Source organism: Pogona vitticeps, chromosome 1, assembly GCF_051106095.1.
Source record: "Pogona vitticeps strain Pit_001003342236 chromosome 1, PviZW2.1, whole genome shotgun sequence".
In the NCBI taxonomy this organism is placed as follows: Eukaryota; Metazoa; Chordata; class Lepidosauria; order Squamata; family Agamidae; genus Pogona; species Pogona vitticeps.
In genome coordinates, this window is record NC_135783.1 from 19,698,646 (window position 1) to 19,724,331 (window position 25,686).

Consider the following 25,686-nt stretch of genomic DNA (forward strand, 5'->3'; position numbering starts at 1 on the left):
TTCCACTGTGTATTTATTTATTTATTTATTTATTTATTTATTTATTTATTTATTTATTTATTTATTTATTTATTTATTTATTTATTTATTTATTTATTTATTTATTTATTTATAGCATTGTATATTAGTATAGTATTAGTATTTATTAGTAGCATTGTAGTCTAGAAACACAAAACCCAGACACCTTTAGCACAGGCATATTTTCCTTTCATGCCTCTATAAAGATCAGTTTTACAAGTGGAAAAGTCTTTTGCCATGAGACCATTGTTAGTCCCATGGATTGTATGAATTGCCCTTGGATGCATGCAAGGTGGACCCAAGTTCAGTTGGCATTGTTTGTTTTCTGCTTTTTTCAGTAGCCAGAAAGATAGAAAACCGGAGAAAGGAGGCCAATGAAATATAGGAAACATTTACAATGCAGTATTGAAGACAGTACAGCTAGAGAAACAGTGGACTGAATTTTGTGTGCAGTAGGATGACATGGGAGCAAGGTGGGCAAAATAGGTATTCATCCAGATTGTAAACTGGTGGAGGGTGAAGTCTCATTCTTGAACACTGACCAATGGAAAATACTTGCAAGCACCAGGACGATACATTTGCAGCGAAAGATCCTAATGCAGTCTCGTCTCTCACATGCCACTTGCCTATTGCAGTTTCTGTGTATGTACGTGTGTGCTGGGGGTGTGGGTGCTATTTGTATCATGCAGGGAGACAATGAGAACTGGATGGAATATACTTGTTCAATCCTGTTTATAGCCTGAAGTGCAACATTTGCCATCTCTCTCTTCTGTATGCGCGCATTAGGTTTTAGTACCGAAAGAAGCAGCAGAGTATGCTGTACCCTGAGAAGGAACAGGACTGCACCTTCCACTCCATGAGCAATGATGGACTGAGGACGCTGTCCATAACGCTTTTGAAGCGCCTCATTCATCATGCTTTTGTGGATTTGGTGATGATGGGTTATAAATCTAGCAAGAGCCTTGATAGGAGTTTTTCCAAGAGGCTGGAGAGCAGAGCTCCGTAGTGGTGTGTTAGCATAGTTTCTTTGCGTAGCATACAAGACTACAGAGAAACAAGTCTGTTTGTGTGCATTAAAATAATAAATAAATGTGAGCTCAAGATAGCTGGGGTCTCTCTTTTCAGTTTACCCATATAACCTAGCAATATTCATGCAGCCTGGGACAAGAGTACTACTTGTTAACACTAAGTGAAGTCAGGGAGGATTCTGAATCGGTCTTCCAGCATTGTGTGGGCAAGTGAAATATACACACATATTCTTTTCTTGAGGCTTGTATGCATAGGCAAAATAGGTGGGATTGAAAATTTGATATCTCTGATCCATTAAATTGCTTCTTTCCTGTTGTTAGACAAACAGAAGCTAGTTGTTGATGTTTTTTGCATGAATGTTTATCCAGTTTTTTAGCCTGTCTCTCTCACACATCCCTTCAAAATTTGATGAATTTGGCTATTAAAAAGTCTGTTTCTCTTTTGTAGGTCATGAGCCTGGCCTTGTACAGCTGGTGAACTACTACAGAGGAGCTGATAAACTTTGTCGCAAAGCTTCTTTAGTGAAGTAAGATCTCACTCTCTCTGTGTGTTATCCTTGTATTTTTATGTGTGTCAATATAAAATGTTGGGCTATAAAATTAAGTGCACAGGTATTAGAGCTTGGAAATCTTACTCTTAATTATGACCAGCAGAATCCCCTCAGCCAACATAGTCATATGGGGAGTTCTAATAAAAAAAAAAAGCACAAAATGTTTCCAACCTCTGACAAGTAACGTATTTTTCACTCCATAAGACGCACCTCTCCATAAGACGCACCAAATTTTTAGGAGAAAACAGGAAAAAATACTGTATTTTTTGCACCATAAGACTCACTTTTTTCCCACAAAACAGGGGTGTGGAAAGTCTGTGCGTCTTATGGAGCTAAGAAAACAGATTATATTTTCCTGTTTTCTTCTCCTAAAAAATTGGTGCGTCTTATGGAAAGGTGCGTCTTATGGAGCGAAAAATACGGTAATCTCTTTTCTTCTCCTAAAAATTGATGAGCCTTATGGAGAGGGCCATCTTACGGAACACACCCTAGGACCCTTTGGAAGCTCACCCTGTCCCCCCGGGGTCAGAGGGGGCGAAATCGCCACCTTCTGGGACTCTTCTGAAGCTTCCCAAGCCTCAAAAGAGTCCCAGAAGGTGGCGATTTTGCCCCCTCTGGCCCGGCGGGGGGGGGGGAAGAGTGAGCCTCCAAAGGGTCCTAGGGTGTGTCCCAGGACCCTTTAGAGACTCACCCTGCCCCCCCGGGGGTCAGAGGGGGCAAAATCACCACATTCTGGGACCCTTCTGAGGCTTCCCAATCCTCAAAAGACTCCCAGAAGCTGGCGATTTAGCCCGTGCTGGCCCCGTGCGGGGGTGGGGGGAGCGTTGCATGGGTCCTGGAAGGCTCACTTGGACCCTTGCGGCACTCCCCCCACCGCCCCACGGGGCCAGGGGGGTGAAATCACCAGTTTCTGGGAGTCTTTTGAGGCTTGGGAAGCCTAAAAAGACTCCCAGAAACTGGCAATTTCGCCGGCGCTGGCCCCGTGCGGGGATGGGAGGAGCGTCGCAAGGGTCCTGGAAGGCTCACCCGGACCCTTGTGATGCTCCCCCCACCCCACCCCCACCGGGCCAGGAGGGCCCAAATCGCCAGTTTCTGGGAGTCTTTTGAGGCTTGAGAAGCCTCAAAAGACTCCCAGAAACTGGCGATTTTGTCGGCACTGGCCCCATGCGGGCGTGGGAGGAGCGTCGCAGGGGTCCGAGTGAGCCTTCCAGGACCCTTGCGACGCTCCCCCCACCTGGAAGCTGGCGATTTCGCTGCCGCTGGCCCCATGGGGGGATGGGGGGAGCGTCACAAGGGTCCTGGAAGGCTCACCCAGACCCTTCTGACGCTCCCCCCCCACAGGGCCAGCAGGGACGAAATTGCTGCCTTCGCTCCATAAGACGCACAGACTTTCCCACCCACATTTTTTGGGGGGAAGTGTGTCTTATGGAGCAAAAAATACGGTATATCTAGTAAAATCCTTATTATTTTTTTTTATTATTGAGATGCTATGATAGCTTTGATCAAGGAAGGGCAAGAAACATAAATATTGTAAATCTTAAAGCCCACTCCCCCAGATTCCACTAGCTTGTTATAACATTTGTATTGTACATACAAATAACAATAATATATATTTTAAAGTGATGCATTTGACTATCAAAATATAATATGTGACTCTGACCTTGTGACTCGGACCTATCTGGATTTGTGATCATTCAGTAGGTAATTATATGTGAAAAAAGGTAGTTAATGGAGTGTACCTGTTGTTTTCTACTCTCTTGGTCCATGGTTGTGTGAATAACTTGAAAGCAGAGTTTAGTTGTATCCTCTGATCATTTGCTTTATTGTTTGGATTATGAAGAATCATCCAAGGCTCTTTTCAGAGTGTGTACATTGCTGTTCCTCTCATATGGATCTATGGTGAATTTAGAATTTTGTATTAGTATATTGTGATTGGGTTCTTTTCCTGAAGAGGGCGGGCCAAGGGATTCGGCGGGAATAATGGCAGGAGTCGATGTAACAGTCAAAAACGGATTGGTTTTATTAACTTTAACATCAGATAACTCTGGACAAAATGGGTCCGGCAACTCTTCGTCAGTTAACAAGTTATATTTCTTGGGCTTTGTCCCAGGCACAACATCTTTGTTTTTCATTGTTTCTTCACCCCAAAACGAGCGATTGCGTTCGGGCTCGCGACCGACGCAGTCAGAACTGAGCAGGTAGTCCTGCAACAGGGATGGACCACGGTCGACCCCTCCAATCTGGGTAGGAAAGGGCTGACACCACCAGGGGTTGCCTTGTCCATCGTAGGGCGAAAAGCCATACCCCCTCCCGGTTTCCATCCCTCTTTGGACTCACGAACTCCCGCCTGGCTCAACTCTTTAGGCAGAGGTAGCAAGCCGTCTTCTCTCATCAGGTTTGGGAAGTTCTTAACCAGAGTCGCAATTCTTTCTCTCTCTACTCCTGTCTCTCTCGTTTGAGTGCCTTTCTCCTCCCTTTCTCCGTCTAACCCCTTTTCTCCTCTCTCCTCCTTTATAACTTCATCCCATCTCCAATCTTCCGACTCCTCCCCCCAGTCTCTCGTCCTCTCCGCTAGGAACACCTCTATAGCCTTATTAGCGCCCCCTTCTTCCTCGTCTAGTTTTATCAATTCTCCCACAGCGCATTCTCCGCCTCCTTCTTCTTTTGACGCCTGTGAGGACGGCTCACTTTCCTTCCTCCGCTCACACGCCCCCCCTGAGGAGTGGGCCGTCCTCTCTTCGGTTTGCGGTAGCATCTCTCCCTGTCGGGAAAAGTAATCCGCATTAGCATGGGCACTTCCCTTACGATATTTCACTGTGAAGGTAAATGGCTGCAAACTTAAGTACCACCTGGTCAACCTGGGATTCACATCCTTCATCCGGTTCAGCCATTGTAGCGGGGCATGATCTGTGACGAGAGTAAAGGGTGCCCCTAACAGGTAATATCTTAAAGCCTGTATAGCCCATTTAACAGCAAAAGCCTCTTTTTCTATAGTCGAATACTTCTGCTCCCTAGGGGTTAGTTTCTTGCTTAAATACATTACGGGAAATTCTACATCATCCTTCTCTTGTGATAACACTGCCCCCACTCCCCGATCTGAGGCATCAGTCTGAACTATGAAAGGCCTGGAAAAATCTGGAGCATATCTACTGGGTAATTCAGATAGTATCTGTTTCAACTCCTCGAAAGCTTTGGTCTCCTTTTCCCCCCAATAAACCAATTTTGCTTTCTTCTTTCTAGTCAAATCGCTTAGGGGAGCCGCAATGTGGGAAAAGTTGGGAACGAATTGCCTGTAATAACCTGCTAACCCTAAAAATCTCTGTACTTCCTTTTTTGTCCGGGGTACGGGCCAGGCCGTCACTTGGTCGATCTTGTCTGATACAGGCTGTATTCTACCTTGTTTCACTTGAAACCCCAAGAATTTCACCCCCTTACGCGCCACTTTGCACTTGGTTGGATTAACTTTCAGTTGAGCTTCTTGCAACACCTGTAGCACCTTCTCTAGGTGCACCAAATGCTCCTCCCAACTTTTACTATATATAAGTATGTCATCAATATAAGCTCCGGCAAAATCTTTAACAGGGGTTAACACTTTATCCATTAGTCGTTGAAACGTCGCCGCTGCCCCATGCAACCCAAAGGGCATACGCGAGAATTGGTAAAGGCCCTTAGGGGTCACAAATGCTGTCTTTTCTTTATCTTCTAACCTCAAGGGTATTTGCCAATATCCCTTGGTCAGGTCTAATGATGTGAGGTACTCCGCCCCTCCCAATCGTTCTAGCAGGTCATCAATTCTTGGCATCGGATAAGCATCGAACTTGGACACCTCATTTAATCTGCGATAATCGATGCACAGCCTAACACTCCCATCTGGTTTTGGTACCACTACTGGGTAACTCCTCCAGGGGCTATAAGATGGCTCAATTACGCCCAATTGGAGCATCTCTTCTATCTCTTTATTAATAGTCTCCCTCAGGTGCCTAGGCCAACTCCTACTTCCAGATCTGACTATGACTTGCGGTTGTGTGTTAATTGCATGTTCGACTAACGTGGTGTTACCAGGTTTTCCTGAGAAAACCTCCTTGTATCGGTGTTCTATCTCTCTCATCTGCTTCTCTTGCTCTGCGGTTAACTCCTCTCCCAAATCTAATTCTACCCCTTGGCGTAAAAAGTCCTTTGTTTCCGGGCCAAATTCTTCGTCTTTTACTTCGCCCCATAATGCTTCTCTCTCCTTCCACTCCTTTAACAAATTTACATGAAAGATGCCTTTCTTTTTAACTTTGTCGGGCATCCAGATCTCATAATCTACCTCTCCTACCTTTCTCAACACCTTATAGGGACCTTGCCAAGTGGCGAACAATTTTGATGAAGCCGCTGGCATTAATAACAAAACTTTCTGCCCAGGTTCGAATTGCCTTGTCTTAACTTTGGCGTCGTACCTCCGTTTCTGTCCTTCTTGGGTTTTCGCTAAATTCTCCCTCGCCAAAGAGGCCACTAACTTCAAATGTTCTCTCATCTCTATGACATGTTTAACATTCGTTTGCACCTCATCTCTCCCACTCTCCCACTTCTCTTTGACCAAATCGAGTATACCTCTGGGGTTCCAGCCATACATCATCTCAAAAGGTGTAAATCCTGTGGAAGCCTGTGGAACCTCCCTCACCGCAAACATTAATGGCGCCACTAGCAGGTGCCACCTTTTCGGTTTTTCCATCACTAGTTTCCTTAGCATCCCTTTAAGTGTTTTATTAAATCTCTCCACTAATCCGTTAGTCTGAGGATGATAGACTGCTGTATGGAGGGGTTTTACCCCCAATAACCCCCACATTTCCTTCAATGTTTGTCCCATGAAGTTGGTGCCCTGATCTGTCAAGATTTCTTTCGGAAAGCCCAGCCGGGTAAATACTTGTAACAACTCCCGAGCCAACACTTTAGATGTCGTGGACCGCAAGGGTACTGCTTCTGGGTACCTGGTAGCATAATCTATAATAACCAAAATGTGGGTGTGACCCCCCGCCGATTTAAGAAGGGGCCCCACAATGTCCACCCCTATTCTCTGGAAGGGCTGATCCACTAGGGGCATGGGTATTAAGGGAGCTCCTGGTCTAGGTTTGGCCTGAGTTTTCTGGCACTCTGGGCATGTCTGGCAATAGCTTTCTATTTCTCTCTCCATTCCTGGCCACCAAAACCGTTGTTCAATCCTGGGTTTCATCTTATCATATGCTAAATGTCCCGCCATAGGAATATCATGGGCCAGATGTAAAATCGCCATACGCCATTTCTGTGGAACAACCAACCGCCTTTCCCCCTTCTCTGTCACATCATACAACAGCCCATTGTCCAAGATCATCCCCTTTTCTCCCCCTACTACTTCGCCCACCTCACGCGCGGCTCGCAGGTGTTCTTGCAGCGTGGCGTCATCTTGTTGTAACATACGCATGTGGTCGCGTGTTGTCTCCTGTAAGAAATCATCTCCCACTTCAATTTTAACGCAGTCTCCTTGCATCGCTTCTTTACATTCTGCTAATGTTCTATCCCCCACCCAGTCTCTTCCCAATAACATTTCTCTCGAAAGTCCTGGAACAATCCCCACTTTCATTTTCCGTTTCTCATCTCCAACTTTAACTTCGGCCCACGTCGTCTTATAGGTCTTAGAGTCTCCGTGTATGCACTTCACTGTAAACCCTTCTTCCACCCCTTCTAATTTTATGTCCCGCACTAAGGTTCTGCCGCATCCTGTATCAATTAATGCCTGTTTCTTCTCCCCATTCACCCATGCAACCACCTCCCAACCTGCTTGTTTCCCAGGTTTCTCTTGGGCATTATTCGATCCTCCTACCCAAGAGCAGTCTGTCCCAGGGCAATCCCGACGCACGTGGCCTGGGGTCCCGCAGCCGAAACACACAAGCCCCCCAAACACGCGGTCATCCACTGTAACCGGGCGCACTGGTTTCGGCCCCATAGGTTCGAAGGGACGTCCGCGAGGGCGAGCTCCTCCTGGCACGTCCATCCCTCTCTTCACTCCGCCGCCTTGTGTCTGCGTCCCCGCCTTCTCACGAGGTCTCCCACGCTCCCCTGAAAAGGCGGGACCTTCCTTGATTGCTTCTTCGGAGGCGCAATAGTCTTCGATCAGCTTGATGGCTTCTTCCAACTGCTTTGGGTTATTCTTCTGCACCCACCCTTTCAGATTCCCGCTCAAAGTCGTCACCAAATGTTCTAACACAAACGCTTCCATGACTTGCTCTTTAGATTTGTCTTCTGGTTTAATCCACCTAGTCATGTTAGCTTTCATTCTCTGCACCAAGGTTCGTGGATGTACCCCGGGTTTCCACTTAAGTTCCCTGAATCTTTTCCTATACGCTTCCTCCGTCAAATTAAGAGTCCTCAGAATCGCTGTTTTTACGGATTCGTATTGTGCGGCTTCTTGGGGGCTCAGGGTGTCTACCACCTCTTGTAATAGTCCTGTCAAGCAAGGCACCAATATTAAAGTCCATTGTTCTTTGGGCCACCCTGCCGCCACCGCCACTCGCTCAAATGTATGTAGATACGCCTCCGGGTCATCGCTAGCGCTCATCTTTTGTATTCTGATGGGGGCGGGGCCGGCCACTAGACCATTCTTTATAAACACATTATTCTTTGGGGTTCTTTCATCGTCCATCCCCAGCCTCATCATGTGTCTGGTAACCAACATTTGCTGTTCCGTCAAACTTTCAATCATCTTCTCCTGCCTCTCTATGGTCTTCAACATCCTCGTCATCTCTTCCCTGCCTCCCCATTGGTCCGCCCCACGTTGGGCGCCACTGTGATTGGGTTCTTTTCCTGAAGAGGGCGGGCCAAGGGATTCGGCGGGAATAATGGCAGGAGTCGATGTAACAGTCAAAAACGGATTGGTTTTATTAACTTTAACATCAGATAACTCTGGACAAAATGGGTCCGGCAACTGTTCGTCAGTTAACAAGTTATATTTCTTGGGCTTTGTCCCAGGCACAACATCTTTGTTTTTCATTGTTTCTTCACCCCAAAACGAGCGATTGCGTTCGGGCTCGCGACCGACGCAGTCAGAACTGAGCAGGTAGTCCTGCAACAGGGATGGACCACGGTCGACCCCTCCAATCTGGGTAGGAAAGGGCTGACACCACCAGGGGTTGCCTTGTCCATCGTAGGGCGAAAAGCCATAACCCCTCCCGGTTTCCATCCCTCTTTGGACTCACGAACTCCCGCCTGGCTCAACTCTTTAGGCAGAGGTAGCAAGCCGTCTTCTCTCATCAGGTTTGGGAAGTTCTTAACCAGAGTCGCAATTCTTTCTCTCTCTACTCCTGTCTCTCTCGTTTGAGTGCCTTTCTCCTCCCTTTCTCCGTCTAACCCCTTTTCTCCTCTCTCCTCCTTTATAACTTCATCCCATCTCCAATCTTCCGACTCCTCCCCCCAGTCTCTCGTCCTCTCCGCTAGGAACACCTCTATAGCCTTATTAGCGCCCCCTTCTTCCTCGTCTAGTTTTATCAATTCTCCCACAGCGCATTCTCCGCCTCCTTCTTCTTTTGACGCCTGTGAGGACGGCTCACTTTCCTTCCTCCGCTCACATATATCCACAGTTTACGATGTTGTCTGGATCCTAAACTGTGGTTTGTTTTAACTGTGGATTGTTAGGAACAAGACAGTGTCACAATACATATTTGAAACTGGTTTGTGAAAATGAGCTTCTTTATTTTCCCTGGGGACATAAGGTGTGTAACCAGAAATAATCTGAGATTATTCACAGGTGCTCTTAATTTGAAAATATATTTAAATCACAGCAGATAAATAGGGAATAAGATCCATGAAATGAAGGCACAGTATAAAAGAAATCAAAGGCAAATTAATGGATGTCTAACACAATACAATGATGAAATGAAAAATATAAAGCAGAACAATCTGGATTAAAGTATCAGATGAAATTACAATTATGTAAAATTAGCCCTTTATAAAAACACTATTTTTGCCCCAAACCTCCACCATCCCTCTAGTTGAAGCTCACTACGTTCAGCAATTTTTTGGCTGTAAGGCTTAGAAGAAAGACATATAATTACCTATTCCAAGGAACAGGTTTCTGAAAACTCAGAGGCACGTGGAGAATTGGTCCAGAAGAGTGAAGATGGAAGGGGAAATGTAAAATTGTGTGTGTGTGTGTGTGTGTTTGTGTGTGTGTGTGTGTGTGTGTGTGTGTGTGTGTGAGAGAGAGAGAGAGAGAGAGAGAGAGAGAGAGAGAGAGAAATAAATACAAGGAGACAATGTTCCAGAAGGAGCTTTTCTCAGAATCCAAACAAACTAAGGCCCCAGTGAATCAAAATCTACAAAAGTAAAACTTAAATGTGAAAATGTAAATTGAAAAGCATCTGCATGTGAGTGTGATTCTGAGTTCCTTTCTCTAAAGCTGCAGTTGCTTTCTATTCCACTGACACCCTTGTTTTTCCTGTATTCTAGTAGACTTTCTTATCTTCATCCCTAAAATTCAGTTCTGTACTGGTAGGTGGCAAGTTGGAAGAAAAAGTGCTTTCGTTCTTTGTTCCCAGAGTCAATCACCCTTTTGTCCAACTGCGCATGACATGATTGTAGCATCTTATCGGGGTACACCCATAGTTAAGAAGAATCACATTTTAATTAAATTTACATGATGCATTGAGCTATTTGTTACCAAAGAAACATAATTTCACATTTGAGTGGCGAATAAATGGGTCTGGGTGAGGCTAGGCACATCCTTAATGTGATAAAACAAGGTTGAGCTCCTCTGGCAGGGCTAAATTCATGCCCCGAGCTACTCTGTTAGCATCAGACTCTGAAATACTTTTTTTTAAAAAGGGAACTCAGAACCAGAAGTGAATGGAGATCCTTACCTTTAATTTTTGGGTCTAGATGTGGGTATTTGTGAGTTTTTTTTTCCTTCCCCATGCAAAATATATAGCTCTTGGGGGAAACCGTCTAGAGTGGTCTTAATTGACTAGGTAGGCGGGATATAAAATAAATAAATAAATAAATAAATAAATACATACATACACACATACACACATACACACATACATACATACATACATACATACATACATAAATAAATAAATAAATAAATAAATAAATAAATAAATAAATAAATAAATAAATAAATAAATTTATGTTTACATTTCTTTTCTGCCCTGAAGTGGCTGGCATTGAACCGGTTCTTAGGCATCAGGGTATTGCAAAAATGGCCTTGGGCAGTGTGGGTCCATTTTAGACCATGTTTCTGATAAACCACGATTTAGTGTATGACTGTGATGAGAGAAAGTTACGCAGTGCATTGTCTCTGGAATTACCAGCATTTGAGGAAAGATAACAGTTTTGTCCGGGATATCGCACGAATAATGCTGCAGTCATGAAGGGAAGAATGTGCATGTGTGAAGCAGCCCCAGAGTTGAATATTGTGGCTTATATGAAGGCAAGTCTCGTATAAGGCAGTTTATGTATTTTAGATTCAGAAGTCTTGTTGCTGCTTCTTTCACAGAAGGGCATTTTGATTCAGCAAGAAAGGGCTTATTTTTAATGGATAATATACAGTAGCCTTGTGTAAGCCCTTTATATGGCATTTATATGCATACAGAGATAAACTTTGGAACTACATCATTAATTCAAACTAGCATTTTTAAATCCACATGACCTTTCCCTCTGAAGGCAAACGAAATCATTTGGTGATATTGCCATAGGTGTGTTCTCTTTTTAAAGATTGCCTTGTAATTCTAGAATTCTAAATTAGTACCTTTTTTCTCTGAAAACTATGGCTAAATTTGGTACAGATGGATCACAGTGACCATGAACAAATCACCCTAATAAAATAAAATTAAGCTTATTATGGTTTGGAAGAAGCAGTATAATCCTTCCAGTGTGGATTTAATTCTTGGGAGCTCCCTCTTTTTAGACCTCCAGTAGGAAAAGTGAATGAAGTGTACATTTTCTTCATTTTTTATTATACTAGAACTTCAGATTATCCAAAAAGGTTTAATGGTGGGCGATCCACCAGAAGCTATGGTTCTTTGTAGTCCCAAAATTCATATATTTCAGAGAAGAGAGTTGAACATGTAAAAATCAGTTCTGCAGACAGCCATGAAGCATAGAGGTGACAAGAAAAAAAAACAAATACAATCTCTGCCCCTTTTTTTGTTTAGACTAATCAAGACGAGTCCTGAATTGGCAGAATCTTGCACGTGGTTCCCAGAATCCTACGTGATTTATCCAACTGATCTAAAGACTCCAGTAGCTCCGGCACAGAATGGGATCCATCACCTGATAAGCAACCCAAGAACAGATGAAAGGGAAGTCTTCTTGGCATCCTACCAAAAGAGGAAAGAGAGCAGAGAGGGAAATGTTTGGATAGCAAAATCTTCAGCAGGTGCTAAAGGTTCGTGTTTGGTAGGAGCTCTGGGACGCGTTCCTTCTTAGCGGTTTCAGTTTGTTCTAGAGATGCTACTGTGGTGGCTTAGAGACTGGCCTTAAATAAGAAGATCCTCAGTTCAAATTTCTCCTTTGCTACAAAAGCATTAGATGACCTTGCTCAAACTGCTAGATCTTGATCTCATTTTCTAGAATACTGCTGCCTTTTTTTACAGTCTTGCTGGAAGGATAACTGGGGACCTTGGAAATTTTACTTTTTCGGACTGCAACTCCCAGAATTCCTTCACTGGGAGTTATAGTCCAAAGTATCAGAAGCACTCTGAAGCATGCTATGTACATGCTAAGGGCCTATTGACTGCCAAATGGAATCATGGCCCATAACTGTCCTTCTGTGACATGTTTCAGCATCTATTTTTTTTCTCTTGACACCTGCATTTAAAATACAGTGGTGCCCCGCATAGCGACGTTAATCCATTCCAGGATTAACATCGCTATCCGGATTCGTCGCTATGCGGGGGGGGAACCTATAGGAACGCATTAAACTCTGTTAAACTGTGCACTCGTTAAGCGAGGCACCACTGTAAGTTGTTCTGTCATGTTTCCTACATTGGAACTCTTCTAATTTTCTCCTAAAGGACAGCTCTTTGGCAGTGGTGTGTTCTATGATGGCATTACTGTTTCTTTATTCCTGCTTTTATGGGCTGCGTAATTCTCTTCCTGCACTGAGCTTGCTGCTATCATGTTGCATTGTTTTCATCCCTTCATTGAGTCCTGTGTCTTTCCTGAAGCAGCAGCAACTTCTAGGGATGACACTTTTGTGTTAGCACAAATAAAACATAATATGAAAGAGGCTTTTTTTTTTTGTTCTCATGTCTTCCATTGATTCCCAAAACACAAATGGTTCATATTAATGAAAGAGAGCAGCACAAAAAGGTTTTCACTCTTTCATGTAAACTTTCTATTCCTCTTTGTATGTCATCTGATAATTTTTTTCATCCAATAGTGTTCCAGGGGCTATTGAAAGGATATGTTGGTGTGATCAACGAGGGGCTGTCAGCGGCCAATCTGAACATTGAATGTTGGGAATGTTGACTCTGTAGAAGGGCCTAGAACTCATTGGGGAGTGGCTTTGTTTTGTTTTGTTTTGTTTTGTTTTGTATGTTGTCATTGTTGCTGCTTCACCAGCTTTTGCTATATTTTTTCTTGATTTGGGGGTATGTGTCTCTCACTTTCGTTTCTTTCTTTTGCTACTGCCAGCAGCCTGCCTGTTCCAGTGTGCCTCCTTGGGATTTTAATCATCTGTAGTTCCTATCCCCATTGCAAGGACATTTTATGGATGGGCACATTACCAACATTAGTTATAGTGAACTTGCCCTTCATATGTTGCTTGGTAGACTTTTTTTTGAAGGTTTATATGGCTGTCTTTCATATTCAAACAAGTATCTGTCTCCAAAGCCTTAGTCCAGTTGATTATTACAGTAGTGCCATCTAATTAATGGGATTTACATGAGCATTGACTTGCTATAAAGTATTGACTGTCTAACAGTTAATTCAGTGGTCTTCTCTTGATGCAGCTAAAATTAGGCCAGTGTTATTAAACTGCCTGTTTAATTAGGGCCCCTTTGGTTGCAGACATTTATTTGTTGCAGTCATTTAGTGCTGGCAGTCTTTCTGTTTAACTTGTTGGTGTGTTCTTTTCCTGGATAGGTGAAGGAATTCTTATTTCTTCAGAGGCTACTGAACTTCTGGATTTTATAGATAATCAAGGACAAGTACATGTGATTCAGAAATATCTTGAGAAGCCTCTGCTCTTAGAACCAGGTCATCGCAAATTTGATATTAGGTAACGTCTAAACTATATTAACCCTGAAAGGGTTTAATAACAGGTAAATCTGATTATTTTGATTTGGAAAATTTATAAACAATTATTTAAAAAAAAAACTCTCTTTTTTCTACCTTTAGAAGCTGGGTGCTAGTGGATCACCTGTATAATATCTACCTCTATAAAGAAGGCGTTCTACGGACCTCTTCAGAACCTTATAATAGTGCTAATTTCTTAGACAAAACCTGCCACTTGACCAATCACTGCATACAGAAAGAATATTCTAAAAACTATGGGAGATATGAAGAAGGGAACGAGATGTTTTTTGAGGAGTTCAATCAATATCTCACAAGCGCTTTGAATGTTACTCTGGAAAATTCAATCTTAATACAAGTCAAAAATATAATAAGGTAATGCATTTTGTGTGCACTGTAGAAGTATGCTGAGGACTCTGTCAAAGTAAAGGTTCCTCTTATTTATTTCATTTTTATCCTACTCTTCCCTCAGGAAACTCAAAACAATAAATATTCATCTGCCTACCTGTTTTAATCCCTTTGTACCAATCCTGTAAGGTGGGTCACAATGAGAGAGGTCACCAGTGAACTTCATCTATAGATGATATTTGTGGCTAAATCCTAGTTCTGCTTGAAGACTCTAGCTACTATGCCATGCTGGCCTTTGCATCAGTTACTGGTACTTGTACCGTAATACCCCACTTGACAGTCAAGATAGGTTCCAAGAACATGCATTGTTCACCAAATCAGAACGAATGGCGTCCTTTTAACATGATGTGTGAGAGAGGGAGAGTAGATTGGGCCTCTGGAAGAAGGGTTATTGTTTCAGGATTAAAGGCATGAAATGGGAGGTGATGGGGTGCGTGTCAGAGGCTGAGAGCTGTAGCCTCAGCCACCAGGATTCTGGAAACCCAGTCTAATGTTGGAAAAGGAATGAGAAGAACAAAGATCCAGGGAATCCAGCGTGAAGTGGGTTGACTGGGTCCTGGAGGATTGATCTCCTTTAGATAGATCAGGGGCACGTGGAGGGCCACACAAAATGACCACCTGAGGACATGCGCTATAGCTAATCAGTGGAAGGTGGGGAGTGCTATGTGAGGACTTACTGTATGTGTTTATATTTATTTATTTCCTTATGCTTTTATGCCACATTTTACAGTTTAGAGCAGGGGTGTCCAACCTTTCACCTTCCCTGGGCCACATTAGAAAATGAAAATTTGGTTTGGGCCGCACATACATTTGGTTTGGGCCGCATTGGGGGGGGCAGCCCTAGCCGTCCTCCGCAACCCCGCTCCAAGCGTGCTTACCGGCAGCTGTGATCTCAGACAGCAGAGGCTGCCAGCTTCGACTCCGGCAGCTTTATGGGGCCGGGAGGGGGTCCACCTATTGACGGGGACGGCGCAGTGCAGTCACGCAGCCCCCCTGTTCCCTCCCCTCCCACTCCTTCCTTCCTTCCCTCTCTCCCCCTCTACTGTTGTGACATGCCCCGGCCACATTCCGGCCACAAGCACCGGCAGTGTAACTTGAAACTCTGGAATTTCTTTAAAAATAAAAAATTGCACTGGGCCGCATTACGAGCTGACCTGGGCCGCATGCAGCCCTTGGGCCGCAGGTTGGACAAGCCTGGTTTAGAGTGATGCTCAAGGCAGATTAACATGAACACAAATGGGGAAAAAAACTCAGCAGGTAAAGGACAGATTCAATAATAAAATCATTAAATCAGATAAGAAAAAAAATCTTTCAACCACAACACCATTACGGTCAGTTTAAAAGCAGATAGTTCGAATCACCACAGTGAATCAAAGACAATAAATTATACTGTTTACGTGGTTCTGAGCCTGTGATTGCACCTGTGTTGCCATCCATTTTAACATTAATAGAGTAGGAGAAATCACAAGTGCTTCTTTGGGAAGTTTCATGTTCCCTATAAGCACCTGCAGCTGAAGGCATGACTGGAATGTGGAATATTTAACAGCCAAAGTCCTACATTGTTCCCTTCAGAAAATAAAGTAGGGTGCTGTGACCAAAGTGTGCAGCTAAGCCGCATCAGGATTTCCCCCCAAGAAAAATTGCTTCTAAAGAAGATAAAATTGAACAAAAAAAGAAACACCTAGAAAGAAGGTTAAACACCGACTTTTCACTCCAGATCACCTCTCATGAAATTGCCTTTCTTGGGAGGATTATGTTAGGGCGCACTTCCATGTAAGCTTTGCCTAGACTCTAGAATTTAGTGGATTCCAGTTGAATTTTCTTCCTTCCGGTGGCTACACAGACCACCCAAAATACCAAAACCCACAAAAAATAATAATGGAAAAGAATAATAAAAAGAAAGGCCTGGAAGACCACTTGCAGTTTTGAAAAATAGGCATACCAGAGTATTAAATGTTAATGGGGGGGGGGTGAGACCTCCTTAGTAGGAGAATTGCCATTTCTTGAGGCTTCCAGCAGTCACAGTTTGCCACTTTTTGCCAGAAAAAGAGTAGGCGAAAAGGGGGCTGGAGCCTTATAAACAATCTGAGGAGGGGGCCTGTACTTTGGCTATCTATGTATGGTAAACCCAGTGTGATGAATTCTTCTGTTTTAATCTCTTTTAAAAAAAGAGGTGTATAATTAGACAACAGTTTCCCACACATGAAATTTTCAGAGTCCTAACTCTCAACATCAGTGGCTTCTCGTCCTGTTTGGGCATTAGAAGCTTGGATTTCAGATGTTCCAAGGGTAATGAGAAAAATGGAACCCTTACAAAAACCTTGAAGTCTCTAGAAGAAAACACAGCAAATGTATAATAATCCTCAATTATATAAGGCCAATTGAGTTACATGGATAGACAGCTGCACTGCAGAAAATGTCACCTCAGTGACTGAAAAAAATGCTGATGACTGATCTCCTTGCCCCTTCAAGGACCATCAAATTCTGACTAAGATGGATAGTTTGTAAATGTTAAAACAGAGGTGAGGAGCTTTTAGCTATCTGTTTATGTTGGAGTTCCCAATATCCAGAAATTTAGTAGCTGTTTGGTATTAGAGAATTATGGGAGTTGTGGGTCCAAAAGCCCTGGACGGTTGAAAATCCACTGCTCCTGTTCTAGCAGTTGAATGTGGGAGGTCATTGCAAAGAATGGGTAGATTTGGTTATCTAGTTCAGTGATTCTTAACCTTTTTGAAAGAAACGCCCCCTTGAGCCATTGAGGAAGTTATCATAGCGTCCCTCCCCATGGTGATGATATCTTTATTTATTTATTTATTTATTTATTTACTTACTTACTTACTTACTTACTTACTTACTTACTTACTTACTTACTTACTTACTTACTTATTTATTTATTTATTTATTTATGACACTTAAATCCAATGACCCCGGAAAACAAAATTCAATTGCAAGAAAATGAAATGCCCCCCAAAAGTAACATTTAATGATTTAGTTGCAAGGGAATTTTAAGACGCAAAAAGAAATATAAAAAGGGTATAAAAACAAACCGCAATGCAGGAATTAAAAATTTCAAGATGAAAACTCTGAAACTAAATTAAGATTGGAGGAAAATATATATTCTTCACAGGTGTGGCTTGCTCCAGTGCCCCCCTATCGCCCCCCTTCTGCTCCAGCGCCCCCACGCCGCCCCATTTCGTTCTACCGCCCCCCTGAAAAATGAAATCGCTCCCTGGCGGGCATTATTGCCCATGTTAAGAACCACTGATCTAGTTCATTCGAGTGCTTAGGTGTGGATATTGTCTCTGATGGCCCTTTCATCTCATACCCACATAAGAAGTTGCATCCTAAGCTCTTGAGTTTAACATACTTTAGTTATTTTATGGGTCAAAACTTAAAATAATTCCAGTGACTGATGAATGTGTCCTTCACTCTGTTCACAGAAGCTGCCTTATGTGTATAGAACCCGCTATAAGCACGAAACATCTTCACTACCAGAGTTTCCAGCTTTTTGGCTTTGATTTCATGGTGGACGATGACTTGAAGGTCTGGCTGATCGAAGTCAATGGTGCCCCGGCATGTGCCCAGTATGTATCCTTTTGTTATTGTGTGCTAATAAACAAATAAAGGCATATGGGAATAATGCCACACTTTCCTAAAATTTTCTGTCCTGAAATTCTGGCAAAAATACAGTGAAATTCCTGTTGTGGATAATATCATACTGCTTTTCTTTCGAACAAAAGCAGTAAAATAAAACATTCCTCCTTCAGGTGTGGATTTCCTACATTGATTGGGGCTGGATTTGATGTTCCGTGGGGTCCCTTCTAGCTTTCCAGATCTTTCCATTCTTCTTTGTAGTCTCTGTGAATGCACACAAATAGGTTAAACTGCACCTGCGCAGGACTCTTCGGAATATTCTAGAGCTAAAATAACTGAGCAATAGAATGTTTCTCTGTGATGTGCATGCCCTGCCCACCCGTGGTACCTCAGTTCCTTTTTGCCGCAGCTGCAATTGGACTCTTTCGCGACTCCTAGGGCTGTTTTCAATTCTTTCAAGTTTTCTGGTTTTGATCCTGGCCTGTTTTCTTGACTACATTTTTTCTGCTCTCTGGAGTATTTTGACTTGGACTGACCTGACTTACATTTTTTGCATTTTGGACTAGCTACCGTTGTTGTCTGTCACCCCCGACATCACAGTATGGAGGATTCCAGTATAAAGGAAGTGTTAGACAGGGCTAGGAATCCTTCAACCAAATTGTTATATTCTTATAAGTGGTCTGTTTTTACCACGTTTGCTGCGCTTTCCTGTGTTATTTGTTTGATCTAGGGCTGGCTCATTCTGCACTGAATGGTTTATATTTCAGCCTTTGTTCGAGTTTTCATGTTAATCAGCCTTTGTTTCCTAACCCCTATTCAGATGTTGAGCGCATGCTCCATTCCCTTGATGTTCTTCGGGCTTTGACCTTTTATATATCCAGAACTAAGGACTTCCGCAGATCTCCTATTTTATTTATTTATTTATTTATTTTATTTTATTTATACCCCGCCTGTCTGGTCAAAATGACCACTCCTAGACTGTTTCTTTGCTTCCACAGTCCTTGAAAAGGTTGTCTGGTTTCTTCTCAGTTTCTAAATGGATAGTTTCTGCCATTGCTTTAGCCTATGAACTGGTTGGCAAGGCTGCGCCAGATATATTGAAGGCACATTCCACTAGAGCTGTGGCTACATTTTACTGCCTGGCTTCGTGGAAGTCTCTGACATTTGTCAGTCAGCTACTTGGTCTACACCATCGACCTTTGTGACACATTACAGACTGGATGTCAGAGCCAAAAAGGAAGCAAGTTTTTGAAGGGTTCTGCTGACTTCAGTTTTCCCGTGACGGCCCTCCTGCCAATAAGTTAGTTTGCTAGTCACCCATTCGTGTGCATTCACAGAGACCTCAAAGAAGAAAGAGAGGTTACTTACCTGTAACCATGGTTCTTCAAGTGGTACTCTGTGAATCCACACGTCCCGCCCAGCCTCCCCACTATCCGTCATAGGTTGTCTAGAGCTTTGTAATTTTCAGAGCTATGACAGCAACGGATGTTCGGAACTGAGGTACCACGGACAGGCAGGGCATGAGCGACATGGGGAAACATTCTATTGGTCAGTTATTTTAGCTCTAGAATATTCCGAAGAGTCCTGCGCAGGCGCAGTTTAACCCATTCGTGTGCATTCACAGAGTACCACTCGAAGAACCATGATTACAGGTAAGTAACCTCTCTTTTTATGATTCTCATGGACTTGAGCAAAGTTCTTTTAATTAACTTGAGTTGTATCTCAGGACCTTCTACATGCAAAGCATATTCAAAAATATGGACTATGAATGCAAGAATATTTGAGTTCCATTGACCTGTATAACTGTGGAAGACAACTGTTGACAGACAAGTTTCCTTCCCCACCCCCATCAGTGCAACATGGGGCAAAGGGCATCCCTATGAATAGAGATTCCCACATCCTATGCGTTTCTGGTCCTTCCAAATCTGCTCCAGGTCTTTCTCTGATGGAACAGCTGCAAGCAAAAGCCACACAACTGTTGGCTAAAATCCAACTGTAATCTCTTAAAATAGAATTACTAATTCCAAAGTCTTCATATGTGCCTTTTGAGGAACCATTTGTTCCTCAACTTTCTGAAATATTTTTGTGCTTAATTCCTCTTCTGCTCTCTTGACAACAGGGATACGATGATGCAAACAAAACTGTGTGTATGAACAACCACAGTCTTTAGTGACAGCATTAGAAAGTGAAACAGCCAAAGAAATCAGTTGGTGCATGACAAATATGTATCAGTTTTATCAGCATTCGTCGTCTTCTCCTGAAACACTGGGCACAGTCAATCAAAATTATAAAAACGTTGACTGGTATTATATAACAGATACAAGTTTTATCAAAACCCTAAGTAAAGTATCTGTTAAATATTAGTGTACTATGTATGCTGTTCCTAATATTGCCGTTTTTTGTAGCCCTAATGGTGTTATTTCTGAGATCTGCAACTGCTTATAATACTCTGTGAAAAATGACTATGGGGACCACTGAAGTGTGTTTCATCCACAAGCAAGCTATTTCGATTGCCAAGTCTCTGTACTTTGTTAGTTTTTCCAATTCTTTATTTTCAACTCTGGCACCCCCTGGAATTGCAATGTCAATGATCCAGACATTTCTTCATTCTGTTGCTACTGCATCTGGTGTGTTCTGTTCAAGGTTCTATCAGTTTGGATCTGGAAATCCCACAAGATCTTGACTTCCTCATTTTTTGACACCACCTCTACCTGATGTTCTCATGGGTTTTTTGGAGGCTGGCAGGTTATATTTTTTGCATGATGACCAGTGAACTAATTTTGCCACTTGATCATGTCTAATTTTGTAATCTGTTTGTGCAATCTTTGAACATTTGCAGATGAGGTGTGACATCTTTTTCTTGGCAGAGTTGACATTTGCTGTTAACACTAATTCCTTGGATCTTAGCTTTCATCACACTGGTTTGGAGTGCTTGGGTTTGATCCTAATGGACTCAGATAGCCAGCTCAAGGTTGACTTAACCTTTTGAGGCTGGTAAATTGAGTATCCAGCTTGCGGAGGGAGGGGCAATGTTAAGCACCCTGAGAGTGCTTTAAGTGCTGTGGGGTAGTTTATAAGCAGTATACTGTACTTTAAAGTCAATGGATTTTTTTTCTTTATTTAAAGATATAACTTTAACTGCTCTCTTCTTGATTTTTACTTTCAGGAAACTTTATGCAGAGCTTTGCCAAGGCATAGTAGATGTAGCCATCTCCAGCGTCTTTCCTCTTAATGACACCACGCAAAGGCAGACGCAGCAATCAATATTTATTAAGTTGTGATATTTGTTTCAAAACAGCATCCACATAACACTCATGGGAGAATTGCTACCGTTTGGGGGGGGAAAGTGGATTAATTGCTTCATCATGCCAAAAAGGAGATGAAGATTTAACATCATCTTGGGATGTCAGAAGGAGAAGAAAGTCCAAGATGAACCAAAGTGGTCACGTGAACTCTGTATGTGTTTGGGAAACATTTGTTTTAGAAACAATTCCTGGAACTGAAGCAAATCTCTCTGGGATAATAGTGTAACTTTTTTTTTCTTAAATACAAGGAAAACAAGGGATGTCATTATTATTTTTCCTCCACTCTCCCCTTCACCATGTAATAAATTATTTTAGCAGTTGGTTAGTATCTGTATGTCCCAAGGACTTCATAGCTCGGATGACTTTTTTTCCAGTTTAATACATGAAGTTATTGGGTTTTTCCCCACCTGCTGCAGCTCTAGTGCCTTAGCTTTGTTCCCAAATGACTAACTTATTTTATTCTTGATTAGTTCTATAGTTTTTTTAAAGCTCTCCTGTTCCATGGGGTATGAACCATTCATTGGAAAACTGTGTTTTTTAATATAAATGTGTGTATATGTGCTTATTTTCTAAAATATAAATGAACAGAGCCAAGTACAGTAAACTTGGCTGAAGGGTGAAGGATTGCTATCTTATTTCATCCTCTAATAGAAGCTGGTGCAACTTACAACCTAACTGGTGAGAACAGACCCCGCTCATCATCTCTTGTTGCATGAAAGTCAGTTGACAGTCCCTCCAATATTAGCAGTCCACAGCAGGCTACTTAAAACAGGTTTGTTAAGGTTGCAATCTTATGAATGAGGCCCATGGAACATATTAAGCAAACATGCATAATATTGGGCTGTAAACCTGTGATAGGATTGTATGGTTAATGAGTAGCATTCAGCTTCACTGGGCATAAATCATGCAGACTGTCTCTAATGCAATTTCTCTCCACTATTCTGTAGATTCTAGGACTGCTGAAACTAATAAGTCACAGGCATAGCAGCATATTTTCCTCAGTGCTGAAATTGAATGTTGTCTTTATTTCGAAACATTCACATCACCTGGACTCCAGAGTTGTGTGTGCTGTAGCTGTGCTTTCACTGATTTTTGGGTGTGTGCATGTGTATTTAAGACCTCCCTCTTTGTTTTCATGCTTTCCTTGTTTTTCTCTCAGATGTCTTCAAAGAGCAAGGGAATAGCTAGAAAGAAACAATATTTTCAAAATGACAACAGAATTTGCCAACCATTCATGTTTTTGCATGTCTCCTTACCATATTACAAAGTTCCTGAAATAAAATCTTCAAAAGAGGCCTGATCCTAGTGATTGTGCCCAATTCAGATGTCATAACCAAAGTGAGATTTCCTTCCTGTGTGTGGGTTTGTGATTGTGTTCTCCCACCTTTATGCTTCATATAATCTTAGTCTGTTCCTGGTTTTTAGCCACTGTGGTTTGCTGATGTCTGGACTGGGCAAACTACAATTATCAGCATCATAGCCTATTTTGAAACCGCAGCTTGAAACCCAGTTCGGAACATGGTTTGGTTGCAAATGATGCCCTTGTGATAACCATAGCTTGTCCAGCTCAGCATCACAGTAAGCTGTGAAGGAAGCAACTTCCATTCAAGATAGCCAGATAATAATGTGGCCAAGATGTTGGGCAGAGGTTTTCCTTTCTTTCAGAGATAGGAAACATTTATTTTTAATTACAATCCCTTCTTAAACCACACTGGTTGTGAGGAGGAGTCCACTTGCAATGGGATGTAGCTGAACACCATAAATCGTTTTCTGATATTGATCCTTTCTTCAAACTAGGGCTGTCAAGGGCCAGCATCCTCTGGTCTACGTTTGCTGCTTTTCTTCATGGTCTTGATTACTTACACATGTGGGGCCTGTTCTGTGCAGGCAAAAGACTTACATATGCAAGTTCAGAGATGAGCACTCAACGAACCACACTTACAAGTAAATAACGTGGCATTCTTCCTTGTAGTCTGTGCAACTCATGATGGCTGGGTAGTTTGGATGTACCGTAAACATGCCTTTTTAAAATTACTGTAGTTTTGATTTCAATCATAAACATACTAAACATCCTAATAAGGCTGGGTGCAACAGAAAAAAACAATAAAGAAAAAACAGAGTTTCTTTAAGATAAATGTTTTTGAATTTTAAATCAAGAAGTAGGCTAAATTATCTCATGTGTAATCTATGTTGCTATTCTCTGTCTTCAAGACCATTAAAAGAAGAAATGCTAACTAGACACATCCTGATTCCATAAGTATTTGCTTAGAAATAAGTTCATCTGACATGAAACTAATAAGGCACAGGCATAGCAGCATATTTTCCTCAGTGCTGAGATTGAAAGTTGTCTTTTATTCAAAACATTCACATCACCTGGACTCCAGAGCTGAAATCATCTGATTTCAGTGGTACTTCATGGACAATTATGAGAATCACAGCCTTAGACTTAATATGTGGGATATTGCAGTAAACGTTGCAAAGAGCATGAAGGAACTAGTGGGCATTCTATAAATAATTATATGTTAGTAAAACATTGTCACTTCCAGATATCATTGCATGCTGCATGTACAGAAGGTGGTGAATGAAAAACAATGAATGAGTGGAATTTGGTAATCTGCAAGTGGCAGAGCATACAAACTGAATAATTTAAACTAGAATACCTTCCTCTTAGGAGCTGAGAATATGTGCCATAGCACTCTTCCAGATGGAATATTTTTTTCTCGCTATTGTATCTGTCTTGTTGCTGTTATTAGTGTTCCTCCTTGCCAGCCACATGCCATGACATAAGATTTTCCTTGGCTCCAACTGTGACAGGAACAGAATCCATGTCTTTCTATAATACAGGGGCCATCCCTTCTTGAGGCATAGCTCATTTTTTATTTCCTTTTGTTTCAGAAGTGGAGATAATGCTATGGCAGTTCCCAGAGGAAGTCAGAGGTTTTGAGCTAGGCCAGCAGTTAGCTTTAAACAGCCACACACACATATATATACCAGGTCTAGGCGGGGGAAGCAATCGGATAACTTGATTCCGGTATATTTATTAAATAATTTCTTTAGATTCTCTGAAGATAAATAGGTTTTGGTAAAGTCAGTTTTTAAAATATACTGTAGTTTGGATGTGGATGTCAATCTTATGTTCTAGAATTTCTCCCTTGTCTTGAAAAGCCCGTAGTCAACCCACCACATAAACAGTTCTTGCTTGGCAGATTGTCATTAGAAAAGGAATTTTGGGCAAAAGTGATTTAAATCCAGTGTTACACAAGTGCTGCAGTTGCCAATGGAACATCTCTCTTCAGTCCTGCAGCCCCTCAGCCTGACTGAAAACTTACTTGATTATTTCTAGCCCTCTGGAGCAGGTCTGTGAAGTACACAAGGGTGAGATCCCACCCATCCTCATGACTTCAACTGACAAAAAAAGTAGTTCTGTCAGTCCCTCACTGGATTTAGGCCTGTGTTTGATCGCAGAAACCTTAAATGGCAGCTTTGTGGTTAGAAGTGGAGATCCGTTAAGAGTTAAGGGATGTTTGATTTTTCTAGAAAAACATTTCACAGCTCTAAAAGTTTGCTCACTTTGAGGTTTGGTGCTCAGTCACTGTTAGATAGATACATTTGCAGTTGATGGTATATGAAACAGGAAAGCTTCAGAAGAAGGGGTATTTGGAAGGATAACATTTTATCTACTTTTAATTGCAAAGCTTGCATCTTGGCTCTTTCTACCCCGAGATTCTAGAATAATGATCCCAGGAATGCACACTCAACTCATACGGAGACTGACTTTTGAATAAACATGCGCAGGAAGTTTTAAGGTTTCCGTCTTGTTCATATTTACTCGGGAGGAGGCCTTATTAAACTTACGATTTGTAACTGGGTTGGTGTGGCTTAGTGGCTGAAGCACTTAGCAGTCGGGAGTTTAAATTCCCCTTGTGCATCCCGTGAGGAAGCAAATTAAGATCCCTGTGAATGGCTGGTGGAATAAAGTGTCCTGACACCTGTGTGGCCTTGGCCAAGCTGCATGGTTGCGGAGCTCCACCAGAAGAAGGGATGAAAAAAAATCACTTCTAAATATTTCAGATACAGAAGAACCTGCAGGGACTGCCATTAATTGGAATCAGCTTGACGTCACATTATTATAATAAGCATGCCTAGGATGCAAGTGTGATTATCCAGTGATAATGAGCAACGGCTTGCATGCAAGTGAAATAAAAAGTTGCCTGTTATACATGCATTCTTCATACAGTATTTCCAGCTTCTGGCTGGCTAGCTTGGATATGCACTGGACATGCTGATATATTCACTGTATGGACAGGCTTACAAACTATTTTGTTCAGATACAGGATTGCCTAGCTTTTGGATCTGAGCTCTTTAATTAAATGCTAACTGGTACTTAACCTGCCGTGCTGCTCTTAAAGCAGATATTAACAGTGTCTGTAACCTTGCTGGCCATAGGAAGTATAGGAATGTTGGGTCTATGTATTTGCGAAGGCTTTCACAATGTTGGGTCTGTATTGTGGCTATTAAGTTGCATAATGA

The 25,686-nt window shown here is 42.3% G+C and overlaps 2 protein-coding genes across 2 annotated transcripts in view; one reads left to right on the top strand and one right to left on the bottom strand.

Annotated features, from left to right (window-relative positions):
* TTL (tubulin tyrosine ligase) overlaps positions 1-24,312 on the top strand; it is a 41,502-nt gene extending 17,190 nt beyond the window's left edge. Inside the window, exons 2-7 of the mRNA XM_072988894.2 lie at positions 1,495-1,573; positions 11,767-11,999; positions 13,700-13,835; positions 13,955-14,224; positions 17,698-17,841; positions 21,018-24,312. Of these exons, the coding sequence (XP_072844995.2) occupies positions 1,495-1,573; positions 11,767-11,999; positions 13,700-13,835; positions 13,955-14,224; positions 17,698-17,841; positions 21,018-21,132 (977 nt within the window). The 3' untranslated portion in view covers positions 21,133-24,312. The remainder of the gene's footprint in view (positions 1-1,494; positions 1,574-11,766; positions 12,000-13,699; positions 13,836-13,954; positions 14,225-17,697; positions 17,842-21,017) is intronic.
* Positions 3,637-8,443, bottom strand: LOC144585745 (uncharacterized). Its single transcript, XM_078382891.1, has 2 exons — positions 6,978-8,443; positions 3,637-4,358 (listed from the first exon to the last, which is right to left on the bottom strand). The coding sequence occupies exons 1-2, from the start codon at positions 8,352-8,354 to the stop codon at positions 3,726-3,728; spliced, it is 2,010 nt and encodes a 669-aa protein (XP_078239017.1). The 5' UTR covers positions 8,355-8,443; the 3' UTR covers positions 3,637-3,725.
* Positions 24,313-25,686: the final 1,374 nt, after the last annotated feature.

Bases quoted from the DNA above. Each gene is read 5' to 3' on its own strand.
- LOC144585745 (XM_078382891.1), bottom strand. From the start codon at position 8,354: ATGACGAGGATGTTGAAGACCATAGAGAGGCAGGAGAAGATGATTGAA. The intron at 4,359-6,977 runs GTGGGCGAAGTA...TTTTCCCGACAG, and splicing joins ACCTGCGAGCCGCGCGTGAG to GGAGAGATGCTACCGCAAAC.